The sequence below is a fragment of the Sphaeramia orbicularis genome, chromosome 4, assembly GCF_902148855.1.
Source record: "Sphaeramia orbicularis chromosome 4, fSphaOr1.1, whole genome shotgun sequence".
NCBI classification, from domain to species: Eukaryota; Metazoa; Chordata; class Actinopteri; order Kurtiformes; family Apogonidae; genus Sphaeramia; species Sphaeramia orbicularis.
Genome location: NC_043960.1, coordinates 21,127,768 through 21,153,210, shown reverse-complemented (window position 1 = coordinate 21,153,210; position 25,443 = coordinate 21,127,768). Strand labels below are relative to the sequence as shown.

General features: G+C 39.4%; 1 protein-coding gene across 1 annotated transcript in view; it reads right to left on the bottom strand.

Annotated features, from left to right (window-relative positions):
* The window catches only part of ptprsa (protein tyrosine phosphatase receptor type Sa), a 317,356-nt gene that overhangs the window by 119,471 nt on the left and 172,442 nt on the right, over window positions 1-25,443 (bottom strand). Inside the window, 2 exon segments of the mRNA XM_030131459.1 lie at window positions 3,454-3,462; window positions 5,435-5,623. Of these exon segments, the coding sequence (XP_029987319.1) occupies window positions 3,454-3,462; window positions 5,435-5,623 (198 nt within the window).

Sequence of the window (25,443 nt, the reverse complement as noted above, 5' to 3'; positions counted from 1 at the left end):
TTAGGTTAAGGTTAGGGTAAGGTTAAGTAAGGTTAAGGTTGAGGTTAAGGTTAATAAAGCAGGTTTATACAGGACAAGGTTGTCACAAGTGGACCATATATAAAAGACTGAATGATGAACCGAAAAAAAAAAATAAACAAACTATAAGGAGCAACACAAATGAGATATGTACAAACATAAAACATAAAAATGAGAAGGCAATGAAAGACCTATAATTGGGAGTTCTAACTTCTTAATAAAGCAGCATGAAGATATAGGGAGAGAAAAAAGGAAAGCCACAGCTGTGATCTATGGAAGCTGAGAATAGGCAGGCTTATGTTACAGCTGTTAACTTGAAAACACAAGTTAATCATTTCATTATCTTGAAAAAAATAAAGCTTGTTTTTTGTGATAAGTGGTTAACTTTTCTTGCTGTCTTGCAAAGGCTTTGTTTAGGATGTCATTTCAGTAGAAGCAGGAATAAAACCAATTCAAGGTTATGCTTGACACTGGTTGAACAGTGAAAAACAACAGATTCCTCATTGAAAAGTCTCTATTGGTGATGAAGAGCATTTGACCACTCTAGAAACTGATTCAAGCCGGAAATGTCAGATGAAGGACTATCTACAATCAGACTGTCTCAGTCAGGGTCTATAAGGGACGTTTTCATAAGCTCAAGACTTTTGCCTTTTTTCCGTGAGACAAATGAAACAAAATTGGACAAAAAAAAATATTTGTGCTATGTCGATTTAAGAGATAATAAACCAGCTACCAGAAAATTCTGTCCATTCTCAGCCTCCATAATCACTCTGCAGTGGCCAACCAGTATTGAATTACAATGGCAAATCCACCTGTGCTATGGGCACACAGCCTCATGACCATAAGCTCCCCTTTTAAGCTTTGGTCAGCCAAGGGTTGATCAGCTTACGATGACAATGACCTAAATATACCTCAACAGGCCATTGACCTCCCCACTTTATCAAATGTGGCATTATTTGCTCCGCAGTGAACCCCAGCTGTTTTGTTAAACAAGCCTCTGAATATATTAAAAATATTATTGAAGGACATAGTCTGGCTAGAGGCAATCTGGACAAAGTTGTTGTCCATCTGCATGTGAGACAGATGGGCTTGCGTGATTGGCTCAGTGTCAAAGTCTGACCACCCTCCAGAGGGCGTCTGGCTGACCTTCTCAACACCACAGACACCAGTCTTGGATCCTGGTGGGGTCGCAGCAGGTCTCAGGGAAAACCTGGATGTTGTTACCGCATCCACAGAGGTCCAGGCCACTCCCCACAGAGTGGCTTTGATGCCCACACATGTGAGAGATTTCTAGCACATCTCAGATTAAGTGCAGTTGAACTCAGCATGATTCAGTTTGGAATTTGCATAAAAATATGCATACAAGAGAGACAGTAACCATCAGGTCATGATTTTAAACCTTTGTATAAAGACAGACTTAATCTCCATGAATATGCACTTGTTCCCATCCTCCCACTGTCTCTCTAGTCCGTGGTTAATCAGTTCTGGCTGACAAGGCCAGTAAGGGCTTACGGTCTGCAGCCACAGGGACTTGGGGAGAAATGTCAGGCTCCCTCCACACCTCCAGAGGAGCACCTCAGGGGACTTCCACGCAAATATCACTGCCCCTGCCAGCACAGCATGGTCTGGCACATAAGGAAGCAGTCAGCTGGCTGGCTAGTCAGTTATCTAAGAACTGGATGGTTGATCTATGAGTTTATGTTTTAAAAATCATATGGTGGTATCAGGATTTTATCTTTTGTCCTGGAGGAACTCAGATCAGGAGGTTACTACATATTAGCGTCACACACAGGGAAAGATGGGGGATTCAGTTGCAAATGCACCCCCTATTCCCTCTTTTTTCACCTCCATCTCTTCCTAGGACACCATGCTTGGGCATAGACTTAAATCTTTCTGTCAGAGTTGTGTGTGCCTGAAATTGGTAAACAGCTGGCCTCCAAATATGTCAACTTTGTCATATTCAAAATTTACTGTGAGAGCCTTTATATCTCTCCTGTTCAGACTTTGTTTTTTTTTTTAAAAAAGTGTTAAAAATGCAAAATACTTAAGCTAAAATGGCTATTAGGAGTGTTGAGGACATGAAAAGATGGCAGCCTAGGGGGATAGATCATGCAGACCTTTTTCTCATCAGCATAAATCATGGCTGGCTGCTGAATGAGCTTTCCATCAAAAAGACTACAGCAAAAATGCAAGCTCCCAAAGCTAATATTACCTTACGAGAGCCTAGGTATTGAAACAAGGCAAAGTCATTTCCTTTTTTCTGCTCTCCTATAGATACATATAGTCTGAGGTATAAGTAAAATATACCGAGCTTAAACTGGATGGGTGTATTTTCACAAGCAGTTCAAAAAGTCAGAAAGGGTACAAAATGTGGCCAAACGAAACTATCACTTAAGCCCTTTAGCATGGGCAATAGAGCCCTAGCTTCAAATTTGTAGCCAGTGGGGATGTGGGCCAATCTGGCAGGAGGAAAAAAAAAAAAAAAAAAACACTCCTGAGAAAATATTTGACCAAGACCAGAAAGTCAGCCCTGCCCAATTGTGGGCCTAGAGGGTTGAGGCCTTACAATGCTCCTGCAGTGGCCTTTACCTGGAAAGTATTCAACATTCTTTCAGATTCTATCAGGCACTTGCTGCACTTTGCAAAGGTATTTCTGGACAGCAATACTGTCATTGTGAAACTGAGGTTCAACTGCATCTTAAAAAACTGCAATATGTAATGTATACTTTATCAGTGGCACAAAGTATTTTCTAAGCCACTCACCAGGAATTTAAAAAATATTGTAGACTATGGCTGCATAGACATAATTGTCTTGGAGTCAAACAGAGTCCAATTATTTCCTCAAAGTCTTTTGTCTTGCAGCACAGCAGAAAAAAAAAAATAGACGTGACACAGGGCATAAGCATTCTAAAGTCTGCATAATATAGTCAGGTTGAATTAAATACAGCAGGATCGGGTTTTTAGTGTAACTTCGCACAAGGCCGTAAAGACCCTGAAGAGCCGAGTAAAGTTATTTAAGTATTGGAGAAAAGGTGGTTAAAGTTAAACTTGCTATACAAGAATTTGTCAAGCAGGATGTTGCCTCAAAAGACTTACTCAGCAAGTCTTTTCTTATAAAAATCCAAATTGTGCTGCTTAAAGGTGAACTGTGATGCTTAACCGCCTCTCAAACACATGCTGCTGCTTGTCCTTGAGTTGCCTTTCTGCAATAATTCTGATGTGGGGAGTTGAAAGAAAATGAAGTTGGAATCCATAACAGTGTGTGCAAAAACAAAATAAAAGTTAAAGATATGAAACAGAACATAGGGGACAAGTGGCAAAGGAGGATGGGGGCAAGGAGAGAGCAGGGGATGCATGCATTTTGGAAAGTAGTTTAATTATGCCATCTGCTTCAAGGAGAGTGGGCGGGCTCACTGGGCTAAGCGAGACACTTACCAAAGGTTTCTGAAAAACGAAATAACAAGAGGAAAGAAATCAGGAAAAAAAAAATGGACACAACAACATAGTTTAGTTTAGTTTAAAATTAGAAGCTATTGTTAAGCAGGAGTTAAAGAAACTGCAGTTTAGTTGTTGTGTTTGCCCTAATTACCATGAGATATTGAAACAGGAAGCAATGAATTTATTTAATTTCAGTAGATTTACAAATGTAACCTGTTTAGAGTTTTAGACAAATATGAAATATCACAGGATTAGTCACATTATTTAGTTGTGATTTACTGAATAAGTTTTATGTTGTTTTAATTGCTGTTACTGTATGTGCGCTGGTCAAATGAAACATATGAAACATGCTGAAGACTCTGTTATGTGCACCGAGACATATCTGAGTTTCAGACACAAATACAGACAAAACACACAAAGAGAAAGAGAGAGAGAACAAACCAGCAATCTGTTTCAGTTAGACAAGACATACAAAGACAATTGAAGAAATTGTGAAAGATAAAGACAGATGACCCAGAAGTTAGACATAAGGCAGAAAGCTGAATTTCGTTGTCGATTACCCAGAAGCCATTATAGTAATTTTTCAAAGCGGGCTTGGCTTTCAGTGTGATGATATGTAACCAGAGGGACTAATGGTGCACAACAGAAGCTTACCAAGTGCAGCCAAATGTAGCTTTTGGTAACCCATAGTAGTAAACACAAATACCAACATAATTCAGTTCACTTATGTATTATTTTTTCATACTTTCTACCTTTTCTATCTAAAAATGATCATGTTTTAAATACCCACTGTACTATAATGCTAAAAAATCAGCCACAGTTACTATTTACAAATTAAAGTCTGAAGTTTATATCTACTATGGGACAATATCAATGTCAGAATAAAGATAAAATATACGTGTTGACCAATAGTTTTTGTTCTTGCAGCTCCAAACCATGAATGTTAAATGTTCTATTGTATTGTACTGTGACAGTGCAGAAGGGTAACGCTGCAGCACCGTGACATCTTCATTAAGAATATACGCCTGATAACATTAAGGCAGAGAATGTAAGAAAATGAGAATGAGGGTGAAAAATAACCTTAAATAGCTTTCTTCCTAGAAATCCCTTAAGAACGCTCTTTGGCCTCAAACTGAAGTCAAAAGTTCTCGGTAAGTTCCTGAATAATACCCCGCAGAAAGTGAGCAGAAGCAGAATTTATTAAAAAAATAAATAAAATAAAAATTTAAGGTCTGCGTCACAAATCTGGGGTAAAAAAGCATCTAAGGGAGCTCTGGATCGGATTTGGCAAACCATAAATAATAAGATGACAAATTGATTCTTTTGAGTGTACAGCTTATGAGGGCCACAACTAGGGCAGGAGCTCAATAGCAACAGACTCTTTATTTAGTGGCATCTACCCTGATTTACGTTTGGAGCAAAAAAAAAAAAAAAAATCAAATGGAAGTCATTGGATTTTTTCTGAATGGTGACAAATCATCGACCTAAAATATCTACCCCTTATTGCCCCCGGCCACTCCAGGGCCTGCACTTAATTAGCTATATAATTAGACTTTGCTTTACTGGGCCTCTCAGTGGGGTTTAATCAATGGGAACAAGACAACAAACCCACCACTGAGTTGCGTCAGTAGAATATGGACCTCGCTCTCATTGTCTGGTTTGACACACTTTAGAGATGCCATGAATCATTTGACCTCATTCAGAGTGACACACACCAATTTCAATTTTATCTGTTACTTGCAATATGGTTCTAAGAACATGGGCATTACACTGTGATTGATATGAGCTGTCAGTTGTTGTTTTTTTTTATGTTTAAATGACTTAATGTAAATGTAACACCCAGTTTCACAGTGTAATGCCCATGTTCTGAAGCTAAGCACTAAAACAACCTGTGAAATAGAAATTTAACAAAAACACAGGTAAATAATAAGCATGATTAATAGAAAAATGCAATCACAAATGCTTGACTTTTCCTTACCTGAACGCAACTGTTTGATTCGCCCATTACTTGCACTGGGGTCAATGGGTAGGAAGTCTTTGTACCAGGTGATTTCTGGGTCAGGGTTACCACTGGCTGCACAGAGCATAGTGGCTGTCCGAGTGCGCTCCACTACTTTGAGTTGAGGGCCCATGTCAATGTTAGGGAAGCCTGGGGGAAGCAGGTCCTCTGTAAAAAACAAAATGCAGACAAAACACAGGATCAGTAAAAAAACAAACAAAACAAAACTATGGATAAGTTCTTAAAATACAATTCAGTATGTCGTTTTTATTTTTTATAACTAATCTTGAATTTTAAAAAAAATAATAATAATCACAGATTCTCAGTACAGATCAGGGGTGTTAAAGTCATTGTAGGCCAGTGTCCATATATGCCACATTTCCACTACGTGGTACCGGATCGACTCGTGTTGACTCAGCCTTTTTGCGTTTCCATTACAAAAAAGGACCTGGAATCTGGTACCTGGTACTACTTGGAACCGCTGAGGTTCCAAGACTGGGGAACAGATACTAAAACGTGATATGTAAACACTGCAGACCACTGATTGGTCAAAGAGTTGTCTCTATGACCCGCCGTTTTACAAAAAACAGATGTGGAAGTTTACAGTAAATGTAGCGGTAGGTTAATCCACATGATGACAGCCCGCAAAACTACACCATGGTTTGTTGAGGAGGTTCAGATGTAAAAATTCAGCATGAGCTTGACAAAACAACAGGCAATGAGACAGTTTATCAGCAACTGTCTGAGCAGACGACACGGAAGTAACATGCCGCATCACTACGACGTCCAGGTACTCTAAAGTCGGTAGTATCCTGTAATGGAAACGATCTCCAGAAATAGTACCTGGTATCCAAGTCGAGCCGAGTCTCGTCGAGCCAGTTCCACGTAGTGGAAACATGGCAACAGAGCCAAAACTGATCTCAAGCAGGCTGGACCAGTAAAATAATACCAAAATACCTTATAATCACAACTCCAAGTTTTTCTCTTTATTTTACTGCGAAAAAGTAAAATTAGATTATGAAAAATGTTCACATTTCCAAACTGTCCTATCACAAAAAATGAGAATAACCTGAACATCCATGAACAACCTGAATTTTTTAAAGAAAAATAAGAGTAATTTTAACAATATTATGCTTTAGCTTATTATTTACACATGTGCGATACAACTTAAAGATCACAGTGGCTCTATGAAGGCTCAAATATTTAGTGATAGGCAACTGATTTTAACTTTATAATCAAAACACCATGTAAAGACTCAGTGACACACTCGACTGTCTATGTCTACTGTGTAATTTTCGCTCTTTGCAAATTCATCCCATTGGCTAGTCTGGATACTATTGGGGGGGGGGGGGGTCAGCCCATGTGCTGTATGTTTGACACCCTTGGTACAGAGTATAAGATACAAACAGTTTACCAAAGACTGTAATGACATTTATTTTCAAGTGTTTACTTAATCTCAGAAGAAAACCAAATTTAGCCCTGACCTCTCAAGGAGATACAATTTATAAAGATGATTATAGTCATTGATTTCCAGGAGACATATATGGTAAATGAGTAAACCAGAAGACGAGAAGATGAAAATAAACATGTAAAGCGCATTTAATTTAGAAAAGGCTCTCCCAGAGGCACCTCACAAATTTAAGAGCAAAATGAGCAACTGGATGCTTTCTTTGACTTCCACTTTATTGAAAAATGAGTGAGCTTTTTAACGCTTAGAGATACTCACAGATTGCATTCCCTCTACAAACTCTCTATTAAGGATCATTACTTTAATTTAAATGCTTTTAAGCACAATAATGACTAATTGCATGGCAGTAGTACCAAATGAATTTAGATTAAAATAACAGATCAAAGAAAGAGGAAATAGAGTATAATCCCTGTTAGTTCTTCACCCAGTTGCCCCTTGTTTAAAAAACCAAAAACAGAGTAAATTTGAGGTTATATAGAGTTATTCCCCCTGGTAGACCAGTCCTGAATACAAATTGAGTGTAATAATCTTCCAGAATTTATTCTAGCATCAAAAGTGCAAGAGTTCTTATATGAGGGTGAGATTTAAGCCTCTTTGACCATCGTTGCTTAGCATGCTCATCCAAGGCCAGTGTAAGTACTATTTTTATAAATACTGTTATATCCCTGCAGCCAATAATCATGCATGATTGAGCCTTTATTTTACTGTTAGGAGATGATAGTGTGATGTGCTTTATAGTCATTGTTCTCCTTCTGCAGACTCTCTTGGGCTCAGTTCTCTTGGGACAATTAGCCCGATGGGTCAAAATGCCTGACCTTTACTCTGACTGGAGCCAGAGCAGTGAGTCATTCTGAGATGATGAGAGCTGAGGGGGAAACACCCTGAGCTGTAATATGCATCAGAAGCCCAAGGTTATTGCAACTCTTAGAAGACTGACTGAGTAAGATGCAGAGCGGGGGCACAGCAGAGGTCAGTGTTCATCTGGACAGCCGGTGACCTCATGTCTACTCCGCAGACATCAGGGTGGTGTTGTCGACACTCCGGGGAGAGCTAAATTAAGGGAAATTAGGACAATCATTTGACTTTTAATTTTAGAGTCAACTTCTCTGAAAGCAGGGTCAGTGTGTCTGCTTTTAACGGGCAAAAAGGAGCAAATATTCCATATTCTATTTTCCATTTTGCAGAAGAATCTCATGACTGTTATTACTATTGCTTAAGAAAAGCAATAGGTCCATATTTTTTACCTGTTTTCATCAGGATTTGTTTGTTTTTTTTTGTTTGTTTGTCTGTTAGCAAAATGACTCAAAAAGTTATGGACTGATTTGGATGAAATCTTCAGGGAATGTTGATACTGGCACAAGGAACAAATGATTAAATTTTGGTGGTGATCAGGGAAAGGGAGGGCACTGATCTGCCTTGGCGGGAGTCTGTGCTCTCTGAGTGCTTTTCTAGTTATACTTTTGTTCTTCAGTCACAGAGAAAAATACTGAATCCCACTACTCAGTGTTTAACCTGACATTATTATTATTATTATTATTATTATTATTAACCTGCTATAGCAAACAGGAGAATAGGCTCTGTGCATTCAAATGGACTCCCATTTTCAAACAATGAACGTGACAAAATAGTTGACAAATAGAAAAAAATAAAAAAGAACCATGGGGTCTTGAAACTACGTCCATGCAGGTTACCTCTAACTAAGGCTGACATCAGTAGAGCTCAATAAATATTTCAATGCCAGGTTCAAAGAAGTACAGGCATTTACACTGGTTTAGGCTCCGTGCTGTATCCTCTGCATCGATTATTAATGACCATCCCTGTATAATCGCTTCATACCAAGTTGCCCTGCAGCTTAGAAAAGCAATGGCAAGCAACCCTTCACTTTGGAAACTTGAGGACAAGACAGAGCAATATGTTCTCACAAACTCCCTGTTCCTTGTGTCATCAATGATCTATGTGTAAGATACCATAAACGCTGCTGCACTCACATAACCCTCTAGCAAGTGCTGTCTTTTGAAGAAGTTTATCTGCAAACATGGGTTGGGTCCGCTCTCTTGATGTGAAACCTAATGCATCAGATGCCCGTTTGTATTTTTCATAACATTTAACTGCCTCCACTGACTGAAAACGGCAGACAAAGAACACAGACTACAGTAATAAAACTGAAAACATAGACTGAGTAAGTGGATTAGAGACAAATGAAATTAGGCAGGTGACACTGGAATCCGTCGGCTGGAGCTGGGGTGAGTTTAAAAAAAAAAAAAAAAAAAAAAAAAAAAAAGGTGGGCGAACAAACATACCAACCATGAAAGGAGTAAACATGATGCAGAGAGGGTGGATCCATGAACAGATTATGCAATCATTACAGCTGCTTTGACCAGATACAGAGCCACTACACTTTCCTGAATAAATAGCAACCGATGCTGGTTACTTAGTTCTTCAAGAATAGAGTCTGATACCATCTCTTTCCCTGAAGCTTACAGGCTCTGTCGATAAAGGCAGCCATGCAAAAATAAATAGATCACTCATCGAGGGAGTGTTACTTCGGGGTTAGCTAGCCTGTCTGTGAAGGAGAGAAGGCAACCAATGACATGAGCTGATAGGATCCCAGAATTCCCAAAGGGCCATTTCCCCATAATGGAGTAGCAATTGCTTTTTTTGGGATGTGTACTGGGGCTTCTCCATGATGACAAATCTTTACAGGGCAAAAGGAATTCACATGCGTGCACCATTGGTCAATGACAATGTGACTGCTTATTTTCCAGGAGCAGCCTTTGTCATCGGACGACAGTCAGTGTACTACACTTACCCGAAGCCTTTTTGCAGGGAATTTTCAAAACACTAATTTAGTTTGATATTTGTTTCTTAATCCCACAAATAATTCCCATTTCAACTTCTGCTCGCACATGCTAAAGTAGTGGTTCCCAACCTTTTTTTAGCCCGAACCCCCATTTCAGTATCACAAATTTCTGGCAACCCCAGACATTCAAAACAGAGAATTTTTTTTATTTGTATTTTTTGCTAAAATTATTTTTTTTTATTATCATGTAATAGTTTGCTATATTATGTTGCAAATAAATGTTAATTTTAGATGACATTTAGTCTATATAATACATATTATTATGGACGGAGGCAGAAAAGCCAGGTGTGGATTACTGCACAAAGTGAGAATTTTATTTTCCTTGGTCAGGATATGTACAGTCAGTCCAGCTGATAAACAGTACCACAGTGCTTCAGTTTCAGCTTCAGAGTTTGTCATGTCTTTTATGTATTGGGATTGTCTCTGTCAACTCACCAAATATATCTTTATTAGTAAGTTTTTATTTTTATCAATTACTAGAAATTTCAGGCGACCCCATTTGAATTCTAGGCAACCCCACGTATGGTCCTGACCCCAAGGTTGAAAAACACTGTGCTAAAGCAAAGACTGAAACCTTAAGAACAGCCTTTTTTAATCATGATCTGGAAAACTATCGAACACACCAGAAGGTTACACTAAAAAAAACGCCTATCTCTGACCACTCCCTGAATGACCACAGGTGCACAGAGAAGATGGAGAAGCTTAAAAAGAATCTTAATCTCCTCAGCATGTATCCCGACTCCTTTGTTGGGCCACCTTGTTTTCTAAAGTGCTTTAAAAGCCTTTTGATGCATCCCGCTGTTTCAGAAATTGTTCAGTGCTTGTGTTCAGGGGTTGGCATATGCTGATGACTGGCAACTGGGTAGCTCAGCTTGGTACTCCCCCACTGCTGTGATGTATAGCACTTAGACCACAACAGCAGAGTGGTTGTATAAAGACACAACTGAGATGAGATTCTGAACTTAATCAGATTAAAGATTCATCTAAAATGTATTCTTAGCCATAAAAAAAAAAAAAACATAGATAAGACTAAAGAAGACGACTGGGATTTCAAATACCTTCAGCCTTTTGAGTCATGCAGTAGAAATAACAATAACGCTACCTACAGTCCATTCTAAGCAGCAGCTGTTTACTCAGCATGCATCCAATGCTAAACTTCCTGCAGGCTGTAGTTGACCTTATTTAGATTTAGATTTTCATCATTCCCTTTGGCTTTTTTTTTTTTTTTTTTTTTTTTTACTTTTGGTTGGCTTGAGTTACACCATTATCCATAATTGTCTTTAATTTCACTATGACATTTAATATCATTACAGAAGCGACAGGTGCAAAGCCTTTAATCAGCCTCTGGTTAGCTTAGCCACTGTCCAGCTGTTAGTCTGTCGACTCGCACCGGCTGTTACATTCTGCTTTCTACCATGCTACCTGTGGCCTTCTAAAAAAGGTCCTCCCTTTAGACTCATTAAAAAAAAAAAGAGGCTATTTCGGCTAGTGTAATTGATGACTGGCGCAGTTATCAAACACTGGAACATTATTTAAAAAATGGTTACGGCTAAATTATTCCATTCAACATTTTCTGGAACAGCAAAACATTTTGTTGCTGTAATGATTCTGGTAAAAATGTAAAATATGACCTTGTAGTTCCTTAGCCTCTCTTCTTGTACTTTGGTTTGGAAAGGGAGGAGAAAGCTGCAGATGGAAAGTGCACATTTTAAAATTGTGGATTTACCTCCTGCAAGTTTAGCCCCTGCCCTTCTTAGTTTTAGTACTTACAGACTACTTATCAACTGATGTGTATGAGGAATCAAACCTTTAATATTACACATAGCCATTCTAACTAAACTATAAAAAATACTAATGAAACCAATGACACTAAATCCTGGTGCACTGGTTAAAATAGCCATACTATACTACACATGCTATCCATTTTGATCTGGTGTCAACATCTTTGACATAGTGTCCTGTACAGAGCCATCAATTATCTCACAGTGTAGAAAGAGGCAGAAGAGAGAAAGAGGTAAAACTGAGGCTGAGACTACAGCTAATGCCAGGGGGTGCTCCACCGTCCCCCGCACCTATTACTCATATTATTATTTTCACTTACTGAAATGATTTAATTTCATCAGCAGCATAATCAGGTTAACTGATTACCCAGCGCCACAGCATAGAGACACAGGCTTTAAGCAGGTCTCTGCATTAATACCACAGGGGGACTGGCAGAGAGAGAGGAGAGAAGAGTAGGAGAGAGACTGAACGGAGGTAAAGATTGGAAGTAATAGGCATAGCATATAATAAACACAGTGAGACGGAATAAGAATAGTGGCAAGGTGTCTCATGTAGCAATTAATTAATAAAAGTTTAAGGGTGTATTCACAGCTACTGAGTTCATTTCCCTGGAAAGTCTGGACTTTTTTAAAGTGTGAATACAAACATGCAAACTCTGATTCAAATCTAAGGCTACGTTCAGACTGTGGCCAAATGTGGCCCAAATCCGACTTTTTGCTGCCATTTGACCTGTATCTGACCTGTTAAAGACAGTCTGAACAGCACAAATCCGACTCAGGCCACTTTCATATGTGTCCTAAATCTGATACATATCGGATATTTTGCAATGCGACATCAGTCTGAACAGCCAGGTTGCATTTATCTGACCTTTACGTCATTGAAATGCCAGTACAGCCCGAATGCAACACGCTTGCGAACAGATACAGGTTGCTGGAGATGAGTGTCTTGTCATGAGAGTGTTACGGAGTCACAGATATATTTAAATGTTCTTCTTGTCATTCGAAAATTATGAATGAAGTCTGTATCAGTGAAGCCGCTAACATCACTATCCCACCACTCCTGATTCCAACTCCAGATCCAAATACTCCATTGTCCAGATGTAGCAGCCATTGCACCACAGAAGGCCAGAGCAAAAACCCTGGCTCTCCTCTTTTTTGATCTTCTACTTAAAATTATTTGACTGTAATGGTGCTGACTTCGGTTGTACAGAAACTTTCAGTGACACACACACAGATACGAGATGCCTCTATATTTACTTCCGTAAACACAGTGCGTGCTGCGCGGTCACGCATTACGTCAGGACCTCTTTTGCACATGTGGGTCGCTTCAGGGTTGCATTCAGTTCATACTGAGAACTGATAGAAGTCGCATTTAATTTGTAATATGAACGAGCACACAAAAAACAGGATTTCACAAAAAAATCCGAATTGTGCAATAAGACCTGCTGTCTGAACGTAGCCAAACAAGCAGACCGAGACGACCTAGACTTTGAAATGGACTCTGGGCTGGTTCACTTCTGGTGTGAATATAATAAGCCTTGAGCTGAAACAAACCAAGGAACCATGTGCCTTTTTGTGCTTGACGAGCCACCGTAGCCGCTGGAAGTAGCCGAGCTGCACTGGTAGTCCGAACTAACAGCAGCAGCCATGAGCCGTGGACAAATGTGGAGCAATGAGGAGATTTGGTCAGATGCCCATACTACGAAACTGGCCCCGAATGAGCTGTTCTTGACAGTTAACATCATTTTCGTAAATTTGTGTCTGTAAAAATAAAGTACATATTCCGAAAATGATAACTGCACGAAGGATCTTCATGTTTGTTTTCATTAACACTGGCCATCTCTGATTCACCCCGACTTTTCTGTCCAATACCAGCACAATTCATCACATGCGTACTTCTGTTTACAAATTTTGGTCCACTAGCAAAAAGTGCAATGAGAATGCGATCCGACCCAAACGAAAAAAATAAAGTCCGCATTCGATCCACATCAAATAAGGACTTTCCAGGTGTGAATACATCCCAAGTCATTATGCTCAGACTATGGACAGTGTAGTTATATACGTTGAAATAAAATGGCCAGATATTTTTGGTAGTCCATTTTCTCCTGGACATTTGCATAACTGGACTATGTCTGTATATAATGGATTTATACATTTCATGGATTGTAAAGACATCTACAAGCACATATCACGTGAGAGCTAAACATGTATAGGGAAAACCCCCCCCACTAATATTGGAAATTAGCATACAAAGCTTAAAAATTCCCTCATAAATCCAAAGTTCAGATCATCTTAATCAGGCACAAAACTGGTTTCAAATTTCATGATGTTTTCAAGGCCTAAAAACTCCTCTGCAGCAACTTATGGTCAAAAACCGTCAAAATCCCCAACAGCCAACCAATCTTCTGTTTGAATCGTTGTGATAATTGCATAATTGGATATGTATACTTAAAATCATGGAAGCTGCAGTTTCTGTCTAATGCATATTTCCATGGCAATCCCTCAGTTGTGTGACCAACAGGACCCCTCTGCTGTATCGCTTGAGAAATATATGAAGGAAGACAGGTGAACAGTGACAGAGAAAGATCCAGGGACAGAGACGAATAGCAACACAGGGGAAATCTAATCACAGTGTCTCTGGCCCCAGCACCGATAGCCCTCTCCGGATAGGCATCTCAGCTGAATAATGGTTATTATACAGCCAGCACTCAACCCCTACCCCCCTTCTCTGTTCCAGAAAAGTCGTCTGGTGTCCCATTGGTATTCCACACCTAGCGCATCTAGCCACCAAGGACAACATTTACATCCAAATCTCCAAAATACAACCTAAGCGAAACAATCTAAAAGACACAATAAAACAAAGGAGAATGGACAGATAGAAAAATGTTCTGCACTGTTTATCTATATATGTATTGTGTTTTCTGCTGATTCCCATAGTATATCTTTCCCTTAAATTATCTTTGAGTCTTGCCCAGACTTTGCAAGAGGCTAAATGAGCAAATTAAACATGTGAGAGTAACTGAAACTACTTCTGTCTACAAAGTTGACTGTTAGTGGTGTGCAAGCTCTTTCCACATCACTTCCACTTCAGAAAACAGACCATATTAGGCCACATTCATAAAGTTGAAGAGCACATAGGCAGGTTGTTGCCAAAGAAAGACAACTAATGGCAAAGATAAAGGGGGTAATGTAGAGATCAGATAGCAGCAAGACAACAATGCAAAAACATGCATATATAATAAAAAACTAAATATTATAGTTTATGGGTGTTTTCAGATTGTTGGATGGGACAATTTTTTAATAATTTTTGGCTTATTGCAATAAAAATGAATATTTCAGCTCACATAAGGTGTAACATATTGTCCACGAATCCCCCCCTTAACTAAGTCTCAGTGATTTTCATGCATTTGCAGGACACTTTTAGTTACTTAGAATGCTTTTCTGGCAAGTCTCCACAATAGGCTGGCATTCTTTTTTCACCCAAGCTATGATATTAAAACGCTAGAAGGCAGGGTCCAGTTATTCGAAGGAAAAACATACAGGCTGTAGTGAGACTCCACAATAGACACAGTCAAGACAAGAAAGAGAAGTAATAGTCTAGGACAGTGCCAACGATCCCCTGCCTGCAAGGAGAAGAGGTGGAGTGAAAAAAAAAAAAAAAAACATAAAAAGGGGAAAAAAATTCTGTTTATCTGACTCAGCCGGTGGAAGTTTATCGAGTTCTCTCTCTCTCTCTTTCTTTCTCTGTCTTTCTTGTCAAGCTCCTGAGGCGTCTGAGGTAAGACAGGCGAACTCCAGGGGAGACAGGAGATGAGGCCGGAGCCATTAAAGGAAGTGCCTCACTGTAGACAAACGTCAACCAGTCAGGTCTGGTTTAGTGGTGGGTGGCTTTGAGTATGTGCACGTATTTTCGTTAGCGTATATGCATTTGGGAGGGTGGGGTGCTGATGCGAGGAGCACCTTCGAACCTGACTTGAATTTACCACAATGTGTGTGGGTGGCAGTGCTGCCGTGCATGTTATTTAAAAGATTTAAAAGAAGGTATTTTTTCTTTTGTTTATTTCTTCGAGAGATAAGAGATTTAGAAAATGTATGACATCCTTTTAAACCACAGAGATGCATTTTAGTCAACTAAAATCTAACCTTATAAGAGGAAATTTAGATCCCACTAATTCAAAATGTTATGAACAGCTTCTTACTTGCATATATTCCTATTTCTCATTCTCTCAGTAATATACCTTAAAAGACGAAAATGGCTTATTTTTCTTTACCACTCAAGTTGTGACATTTCTATGACTTCTTATTTAAATCAGCTACATTAAAAACAACAGTATACTCAAGGTTATGCTCTTAGACATATTGCAAAGACAAATGTCTTTTATGTTTCTGAGGACAGCTGTGAAACGCATTTCACATTAAATCACAACTCCCCTCTGCTATGAAATGAAAATGTATTATAAATAATCTGCAGTGAATAAGCCAGTGGCCGTGAAAGACATGTAAGCTTATTATTAAAGACGTGTTTTCCCAAGAGATTTCCTCTGAAAATGTGACAAAAATATTTGATCAGAGGAAAAAAAAAAATCTTTTCTAAATAACTAATGTGTTTTGGTCGCTATCAGGCAATGTAACTTGCATAAATGTGTGTCATATCTAATTAATGATGACATTGATGAGAAAGTGTATTGGGAGGGGCGCTGACAGCTCATCGGGGCACAGCATGGCTCATAAGTTTAGCAGTCAAACTGGAGATCTAAACAGTTAGTCATGCGCAAAGGAACTTTTAAAATTCATCATTTTCAACAGCCTGTATGATAACGGAGAACTGTTTTTTCCCCTTAGTGTTGTTATTTTACAACTCATTGCCATCCGTCAGCAGTAAAAAAGTGTGATCTACTGGGAAAATGAATGGCATCGGTAATAAAATGATATGGATTTTTTAGATACTTGTGATGCGGCTGGTTCGGTGCATGAGGAGGCCTCTTGGTACTCCTGACATGTGGAATAAAGGTCTCTCTAAACCTGCCAAGCAAATGGGCCAAGACTACAAAGAACTGAAATGGCTGAGCTGCTGCACTGTCTTTCCTGCCAAAGCAACTAAAATAACCAAAACAAACACCAAAAATTCAATACAGGCTGACAGTAATTGCAAAAGGATTTGGAGGAAGGTGGAGGTAGGAGGGGATTTTTCATTAAGCCACAAATGAAGGGTTTGGAGGCAACTTTGCTGAGACGAACAACAATTATGAAAGCCTGGTGGCTAAAACTGTGCAGAAGGTGAGTCAGATGAGGGCCTGATAATTGGTTAATGTCACAGCGAGATGTGGAGGTGACAAGTGGAAATGGCAATGATGGGTCACAGAGGATGTGGTCTTAAACCACAGCAGGAACAGCTGAAATGCTGAATAAAGACATTGTGGAGAGAGGTTGTGTTTGGAATTCTGATAAACTAGGTAATAAGCAATATTGTCGCCAGCACTGGTGGATGAGAGAAAGTGCAATTTCACCATCAGTTCTTGCTGTAAAGAAGAATTTGACAGAGAAATTGTCAAGAGGAAATGTTTCTTTATTGTCTGAAGGAATCTGTGCAAAAATGAAAAAAGATAAAATACAAAGGAAAAAACACATATAGTACATAATGTACAAAAAACTATTTTCTTCTCGGCTGTCACAGTCGAATGAGACCCCTTCACACAAAGAAGCCATATTGTCAAGAAAGGAATTTGAAATGTATTTGAGGGGAAAATGTTGATAGGAAATGTTGTTTCACAGGTAAATGGGCATAATGGGAGGACAGAGGCTAGAGCGACACAAGTTGAGTGGTTGAGTGTGGTGTTCCCTTTAAGGACCGAGGAGCACAGTGTTCTTTTAATATAAACAACCTCTGGACTGAACAGTGGGATCCAGGCACGGGTCCAGAACACAAGCCTTGTAATCATGGAGAAATCCTGGATAGCACAAGATGATGTACACGATTACAGTCTATGATTACGCATGGTGTTTAACACCTTGTTTAAACCTATTACACATTAAGAAGTGTGAAAATTTTATCTCACCCCTTAAAAATGGGGAATCTCAGATGCCAGAAAGTGGGGTTTGCAAAGGTGTTATCTGTGTGTTATTTGGTTTTCTCTACAAGATGAAATCAACACGTTTATGTTTATTTCACAGTGCATGCAGCCGTTAGCCACCAGTTAACAACACAACTGAGCTGTTTGGGGGAAAGAGGTAATAGATAATGTACCTGTATTACATTATATTATATTTTACATTATATTTTCATCAACTGTTTTAGATGTCCTGCTTTCAAACACCATTAGCACTAGCTGGTGGCTAATTCATGTTTTCCCACTTGATGACAATTACTAATCATGGGGTTTACCAACCAAGTGGCAATGACTTTAGCTCTAAAATGAAGCCAATTCAGGGGTGATGGCCCAAAAAAGCCCAACTCTAACACACTTACATTGAACTTTTATCTAAAATTGCTGTCTTTTTTTTCCCAGGGCTCATTCTGCTCTCATTCATGTTATTTAGACTTTCTAATATGTGATGTTAAGGTATGTCTCTAAAATTTCCCTCCATTAATAACATCTCACCGCAAATAGAAAGCTTGTTGTCTGCTGGGAATTGATTGACAGGTCAGTATTCTATCTCACTCGCCTACCAAGCCAGACTTTCTGAGACTCTTGTTATTTAATAAACACATTTTTTCCTCACAGTTTGACTGTAGTTGTGGTTAACAGTTTCCACAAACAACACTGTCTGACTTTATTATGCAACGAGAAAAGCACTCAGAGAGCACAGACCTCCACCAAGGCAGATCAGTGTCCCCCACCACCACCAAAATTCAATCATTTGTTCCTTGTGCCAGTATCAACATTTCCTGAAAATTTCATCCAAAACCATCCATAACTTTTTGAGTTATCTTGCTATCAGACAAACAGACAGACAGACAAACCCCGATGAAAACATAACCTCCGCCATTACACTTGGTGGAAGTAATTATCATCTTGATGAAGTTTGCCATTTTACAGAGTCACTAAACTAGCATTTAGCTTTAGCTCAACCTTGGACACTTGTAGACGCCCCTGAACCCTCATGCTCCTGCAGCTCTGCCCCTTTTTGTCCAAATATGGTAATTTTCAGCTCTAAAAGGCCAACATGGTGATGCCAAAAATCAAAAACTACTGGTTTTAAAATGGCAACGTCTTGATTCCACTAATTTTATAGCCTATTGTACCGGCTCAGCTCTTGTGGCACACAAATATTTTAACTGCGTGCATGTTTTTGTTTTCATGTGTGCTGTATTTCCTATTATCAATTGTGATATTTCAACGTGCCATGCAAAGGCTGCTCTCTTTATTCTTTACAAACGGATTCCTTTCTGTTACTCTGTTGTTGTATGGGGTTTAAAACTTGTTCCATGTGCTCCTTTTTCAGCTCTGTGGACCTGCCCCTCTAAAGGTTTCTGCACAGTCCTGACAGGTGGTATAGGCACAGCACTTGTGAAGCATGCAGCACTTTAAGTCTTATCAACTCTGTCAATCCTGCAAGGCCCACAGCATGACCTCTGTGTTGTACGACTTCAGTCACCTGGGCTTGGGGCTCATGCATATTCAGGAACCTGGTGGTCCAGACCATATCCCCTTGCTCTTCTTTATGCATGAGATGGGCCACTCCAAAGGTCGTCACTCACACCGTTTCCACCACTCGCTCCCAACTCTCATTCTCTGTTTAGGTGTGGCATAAAAGGGCTAACCTTGTATAGTTTGGCCCACTGAATTGATACAGTGAACAATATTTTATCAATGTATTTTGTTGCCTTACAGATTTTATTTAGCATGGTAAAAATAATTAGTAAGCAAATATATTCATCCTGCATATGGTCATCTAACTGCAGAAAAATATGAATATGTATATTTACACATACTGACTGCATTCTGGACAACATCAGATCAGGAATAAAACAGATGGGATTCACTGTGGTGTAGAGTTTGTTTGATGAAAACCTTTAAAACATTAGTACTCATTCAGTTATTCAATTGCTATCATTGAGTCTTAAAGTTATTATTGGTTATTTATTTCTGTTTAATATGTGTTGTCAAATTGGATTTTATTAAAAAAAAACAAACAAACAAACAAACAAAAAAACAAAGTTATAACATGCTGGGAGAAAATATATTTCTTATTATTGGAGAAATCAAAACCTCCTCAGATCAGCAATAAAACAGATGGAATTCACTGTGATGTAGAGGTTGTTTGATGACAACCTTTAAAACATCAGTACTCATTCAGTTATTCATTTGCCATTATTCTTAAAGTTATTATTGCTGTAATTTCCGGTCTATAAGCCGCTACTTTTTAATCACATGACGGTAACCCGTGGCTCAAAAATGATACGGCTAATTTATGTTTTCCGGGCTAACAATCAATCCAGCTGTCGAAGAAAGAAATAAAGCTGCTGCACGTAAGCTTGGCATCAATGAATCGATGATGAGACGTTGGAGACGGGGTGGGTGCGGCTTATAGTCAGGTGCGGCCAATAGTCCGGAAAGTAAGGCAGTTATTTATTTCTGTTTAATATGTGTAGTCAAATTGGATTTTATATTTAAAAAAAAACACATCGTTATAACATGCTGGGAGAAAATATATCTCTTAATTCTGGAGAAATCAAAACCTTTTGCATCTTTCACTGTAAAAATATCTCATCAAATATCTTCAGCTGACAATTATGGAAAATGCAGGACTCAAACACTTCAAAGCCAGTAATAAACCAGACAACCCATACCACTGGTTACCTGTCACTCCTCCATCTCTTCCCTGTATGCCTCCTTTTACTCTACCCTAGTGTCTTTTATTGGCTGTGGGCAGATGTCTAGGGTGACCAGGGTCGCTCTACTTGAGCAGGAATTTTATGAAATTGATGGCAAAAGTTCAGAGCCAGCTGCCCCTAGAGGCAAGATTCTTCCACTTATCCCACTCCATTGGTAGCACCTCTTTTCTTCATCCGTCTTCCTGGATTTTTCTCTCTGACTAACACAGCTTTTGTTCCCCATCTTCATCCACCAATCACACATGATTACTGCATAACAGCTTCCAAGGATCAAAGGATTCACAGGCCATAAACTCTCATCTAAGTGAATTTCCTCCAGAGTGAACTTTTTTTTTCAACAAGACAGAATGATGGAGACAATAGTCTGGCAGGCATACAAATGGAAATATGTAGGTATAAAGTGGGCAAAGGGAGAAAAAGGTTAGAGAGCAGCATTTTCCAAGAGTAGAAAGGAAGGGCCAGAGTCAGTGAAGGACAGTGGAAAAAAAAAATCTTTGCACAGAAAAGAAAAAAAACACACAAAACTTCTTAAGCTTCCAATAAGAGATGGGGGGCACAAGGGCCATCCTCATGGCCAACATCCGCCTATTGATTTGTTGTTTGTGCCAAGTCTGCCCTCAGTACATACCACTAACACCAATAACAGCTGAAGAATCCCAGCACAGTAAAGCAGGAGGAGAAATCAGAACATGTAATCCTCCACATATTACATATTTTCAGGCCGATAAGAGGTCAAATTTAAACAAGGTAATTGTAGTTAATGGTTGTCCCACGTATAATTAGTGAGAATATTATTGTTTACAAATTGATTAAATGCATTTGCTCAGGTAAAAATAGGTTCACTGTATGCAGGTAGCCTTCAGTGATGGGCGTAGATTTTTACCACACTCAATTAATGTATTGTTCACTAGTGGAACAGCGAGGGCTTCTTGGGAATAAGACAGGCTTGCTTGCCAGGGAGAAGATGGAGAATAAAGTTGGCAAATAACTATAGATCACTAAGTCTGCCTGGAAAAAGTTCAACAATTAATCTTTGAGGCTAGCTGTGCACCGTATATTAACGTCACTTCATTTCCAGCCCGGCCGAGGGTCCTTGTCTTGAGCTCATCTATACTATTATTGTTCATTTTATTCCTCATCCTTCTGTTCCTCGTAGTTTTCTCTGCTTTTGCTTTTCCTCTCCTGCATTTTTTTTCTCTTTACACTCTATACAGGGCTTTGGAAACTAGAGGGGGGGGGGGGGCAAAGGTCACCTCAGAGGCAGGAAGAGAGAAAAAGAAAAGAACAGCCAGATCTGTTGCTGATACTGCCAAACGTATTCTTCACTGTCTCATTACACGGCTGCTTCTCGTTCTCGTATTTATTCTCACGTACACAAAAAAAGACAGACGTAAACACATCACCACACTCTATCACATGACAGTCCGATGTACATATTTGCACTGACTTCAGGAAACCGACTCCTTCTTTCTCAGTCATATAAACACACATCTACTCATGTTTCACTGTCTTATCAGTTTTTTTCTTCAACTAGATGCCCTGAATTCACCTTTGCCTTTAAAATAAAAGGTGCAACAACAATAGCACTACAAAGAGAGAAGACAGAGGAAAAACCTGACCACAAATCAAAAAAATCAACCCCAAAAATGATATAATCAGAAAACTCAGTATGTTTTATGAAGGACTGTTGTACTTCTTGTGTTTATCTAGAAATCTTTTACACACTACGAATAAAAGGAAAATGTAGTAGTGTTAATAAAAACCCAAGGGTCCAGAACAAACCCTATGGAAATAGTTCACAAACTTAAATGTGCGTTTGTGTTGGTGCATGTAGAGAAAATACTGATGTAACAAATAGCAAGGGGGAGAAAGTCTCTTTTTACTACGTTCTGTCTCTTAGATTCTGTTTCAGCCTGAGATCAGACTTTAAAATCCAAAATATTTGTAGAATTAGATTGCATCATGCATGAAGAGAAATATTATAGATTTTCCTGTAATTGCAAATATATTACAATCTGTGTAAGAGTTCATAATGTAATGTAATGTAACATGAGTCCAAACTTCCTGTTTTTTTTTTCTTTGTATAGAAGAGCCTACTGGACCTGCAACATTTCTATTTATTGTTTTGTTTTTTGGGTTCAGGTGTAATTTTTTTTTTGCTTGTTTGTCTTTTTTTAAAGCTCACACAAAACATCTGAGTGTAAATAATTTTCTATGAGAAAACATATTTGGAAAACCTCCAGTGCTATTGAAGTACGAAGTCAATTTTACATGTACAGTATGACCCGCACACATCAACATTTCCTTGCTGGAGTCCACTGAAATAGATGCACTTTCACACAAGGCCCATAGAAACAGGTTAAAATTACAGGAAAGTAGCATCAAATGACCAGACAATGATTGTAGAAATATTGTGGAAATATGAAATCAACAGCAAAGGTGAAAACAGGAAAAAACACATGAATAAATAGCTTAGGAAATTTGTGCTACTTTTTCCTGTTTTCCATTTCATACTTGCACTTATGCCTTCCCCTCATCCTGTTCTGTCATTTCTCATCTCTTCTCCTATGAAGGAGTGCCAAGACTGTGTCAGGGTTCAGAATTAAAATTCACCATTACCTGCTCCTGCAAGAAAGCAGCCAATTAGTAGACAGACTGATCAAACAGTGGGCCTGCTACGCATCGTTCCCCTCCGGCTAAATGTGAGTAAGCTCAGAAATCTGACCAGCAGAACCTTGTGCTATAGCAGGTGGGTGGCATTCCACCTCAGTTTGAAACACAGCGACTGAAAAGGTGTAGTGTAATTCTATGACAGCTTATACACCACATACAGTATGGTACGCATATGTGGATGCGCCATCGATGAAAACCAGGTAAAAGCATAAAGATGTAAAAAGGAAATGGTTAAAGCTTTCAGAAAGAGTAACTGAGTGACAACAGACAGAGTAGGTACGTTTGATTGGTTCCACCTGGCAGGGGGTGGCAAAAAAATAAATAAACATGACTGTGTGTTGGCATGCACATGTGCATGACTGCAAATAAAGGTCAATCTGTTGCAGGAAATGCTAGTGATGGATTTTTTTTTTGCTTCTGATCCGATTTTGGGAGGAGGGGGAGGTTAGTTTTGCTGATACCAATCCAATACTGATCCGATACAGTCTTTTTACAATGAAATTTTGATTTAAATTTGGAGTCATTATTTATAGGTTATTATACTATTATTTTACTTGAGATCACAATTAGGCTGAATGTGGAACCTGAACTAAAACTATGACACCTTTGACTCTTAATAACTTCCGTATCATTTTTGCACCTACCAAATTCATACTGAGGGACAAATTAGAACCTTGTATTTTCCACTGCTGTAGTGTGTGTATGGACAGGTCCGCCCAGGTATTATATGGGGGTGCATTCGGTGCTGTGCGTTAGTGATGTGAAGCGGGTTACTCATGGGTCCGGTTGGGTTGGGTCAAATAATTCCACAAAAGCCCTGTGCGTTGAAAAAAAACAGACTCGCGCATCACAACCAGACCTCATAGTGCAGGGGTGTCAAACTCAGATCCTTGAGGGTCGGTATCCTGCATGTTTTAGATGTTTCCTTCTTCCATCACACCTGGAAGCCATTACATCATTATCAGGCTTCTGCAGAGCATGATGATGAGCTGATCATTAATTGAACCAGGTGTGGCTGGAAGAGGAAAACATCTAAAACATGCAGGATACCGGCCCTCGAGGACCGGAGTTTGACACCTGTGTCATAGTGAGTACAAGCACAGAATTAAAGTGAAACTAAGTCCTCTAAGCCTCCCACTGTTGGGCAGCTTTTCCCTACCTCCAGAAACTTTAATTTGAGGGGGCAGGACATTTGTGCCCCCCTCCCCATCCCAAACCGGGCCCGGATCGGCCCGATCTCGTGACTAAATCCGATCTTTTAAAAAATGCCAGATCAGCAGCCAATACTGATCTGTAGATCGGATTGGGACATCCCTAGAAAACACTAGTCGAACCTCAGAACTAAGTATTTCTAGCATCAAGAGCAGTTCTTTGCGTCTGTTGCGCTCTCTAAACACAGGGATAAACACATCATATTTACATGTTTTTCACAGTCATAAAAAATGAAATATCAGACCACCAATCAATCATAGTCTTTCCCCTTGGGATGCCTCAGGGGAGAATGAATTTGCCGTAACGACTACAGAAATCTAAAAGACAAGCACCCACAGATAACTCTCCCGTGATGGCCTCAAAACAGCAGGAGATGACAGCAGTTCCAGTAGAAAATTCACCTTATTGTTGACACTTAAAAACACTTGGCTGAAAAACTGAGGTAAATCCCACAAAAAGGTAAAAAAAAAAAGCTTCCGTGACAAAAACTCCTACAGCAGGCTGCACGTCGTGTCAGATCTCAGGAGTGTGCTCGTTCTCTTGTCATTCCCTTTCCAAGGACTCCCAGAGGACTGTGTGCAAGTTTTAGTGGAGCCAGATGGCCCCCATCTTAGGTATTCAGCTGAGACAGTGAAGCAACAGCCAAAGAGCCGTCGCCATTGCCACCAATACACGCATCCCTGTGTGCACCTTAATGCATCAATAGAAGAGAGGCTGGGCTGATAGATGGTGTGTATCTGTGCTGTATGTGTTATGAGGGTCTGTTAATTTCCACTGCAACTTCAGAGACCACACGCCGTCGCGGTAGATGAGTTCGCACCAGGACACAAAGAGCTGATATACCACATGTTACTGCATGTGTATGTGTGCTGAAGGGCCCTATACGTGGGGTTTCTACTACATATCTGTGTTCTAGTGCTTTGAGTAGAGATTGTGTCATGTTCTCACTTGAAATGGAAGAATTTAGGATCATTAATATATTAAAGTAAGTCATTATCAACTGGAAATGTCACACTGATGTACAAGTCTCCATCTAATGTAAGCGGCTATATTTTCTCTCAAATGTGTGCTGTGGCTTTCTGGCCAAGTCACCCATCGTAGTGACCCATTTTCAGCCCCTCCAGATCCCAGACCACAACTCCTTTGTTTACTGTGGAT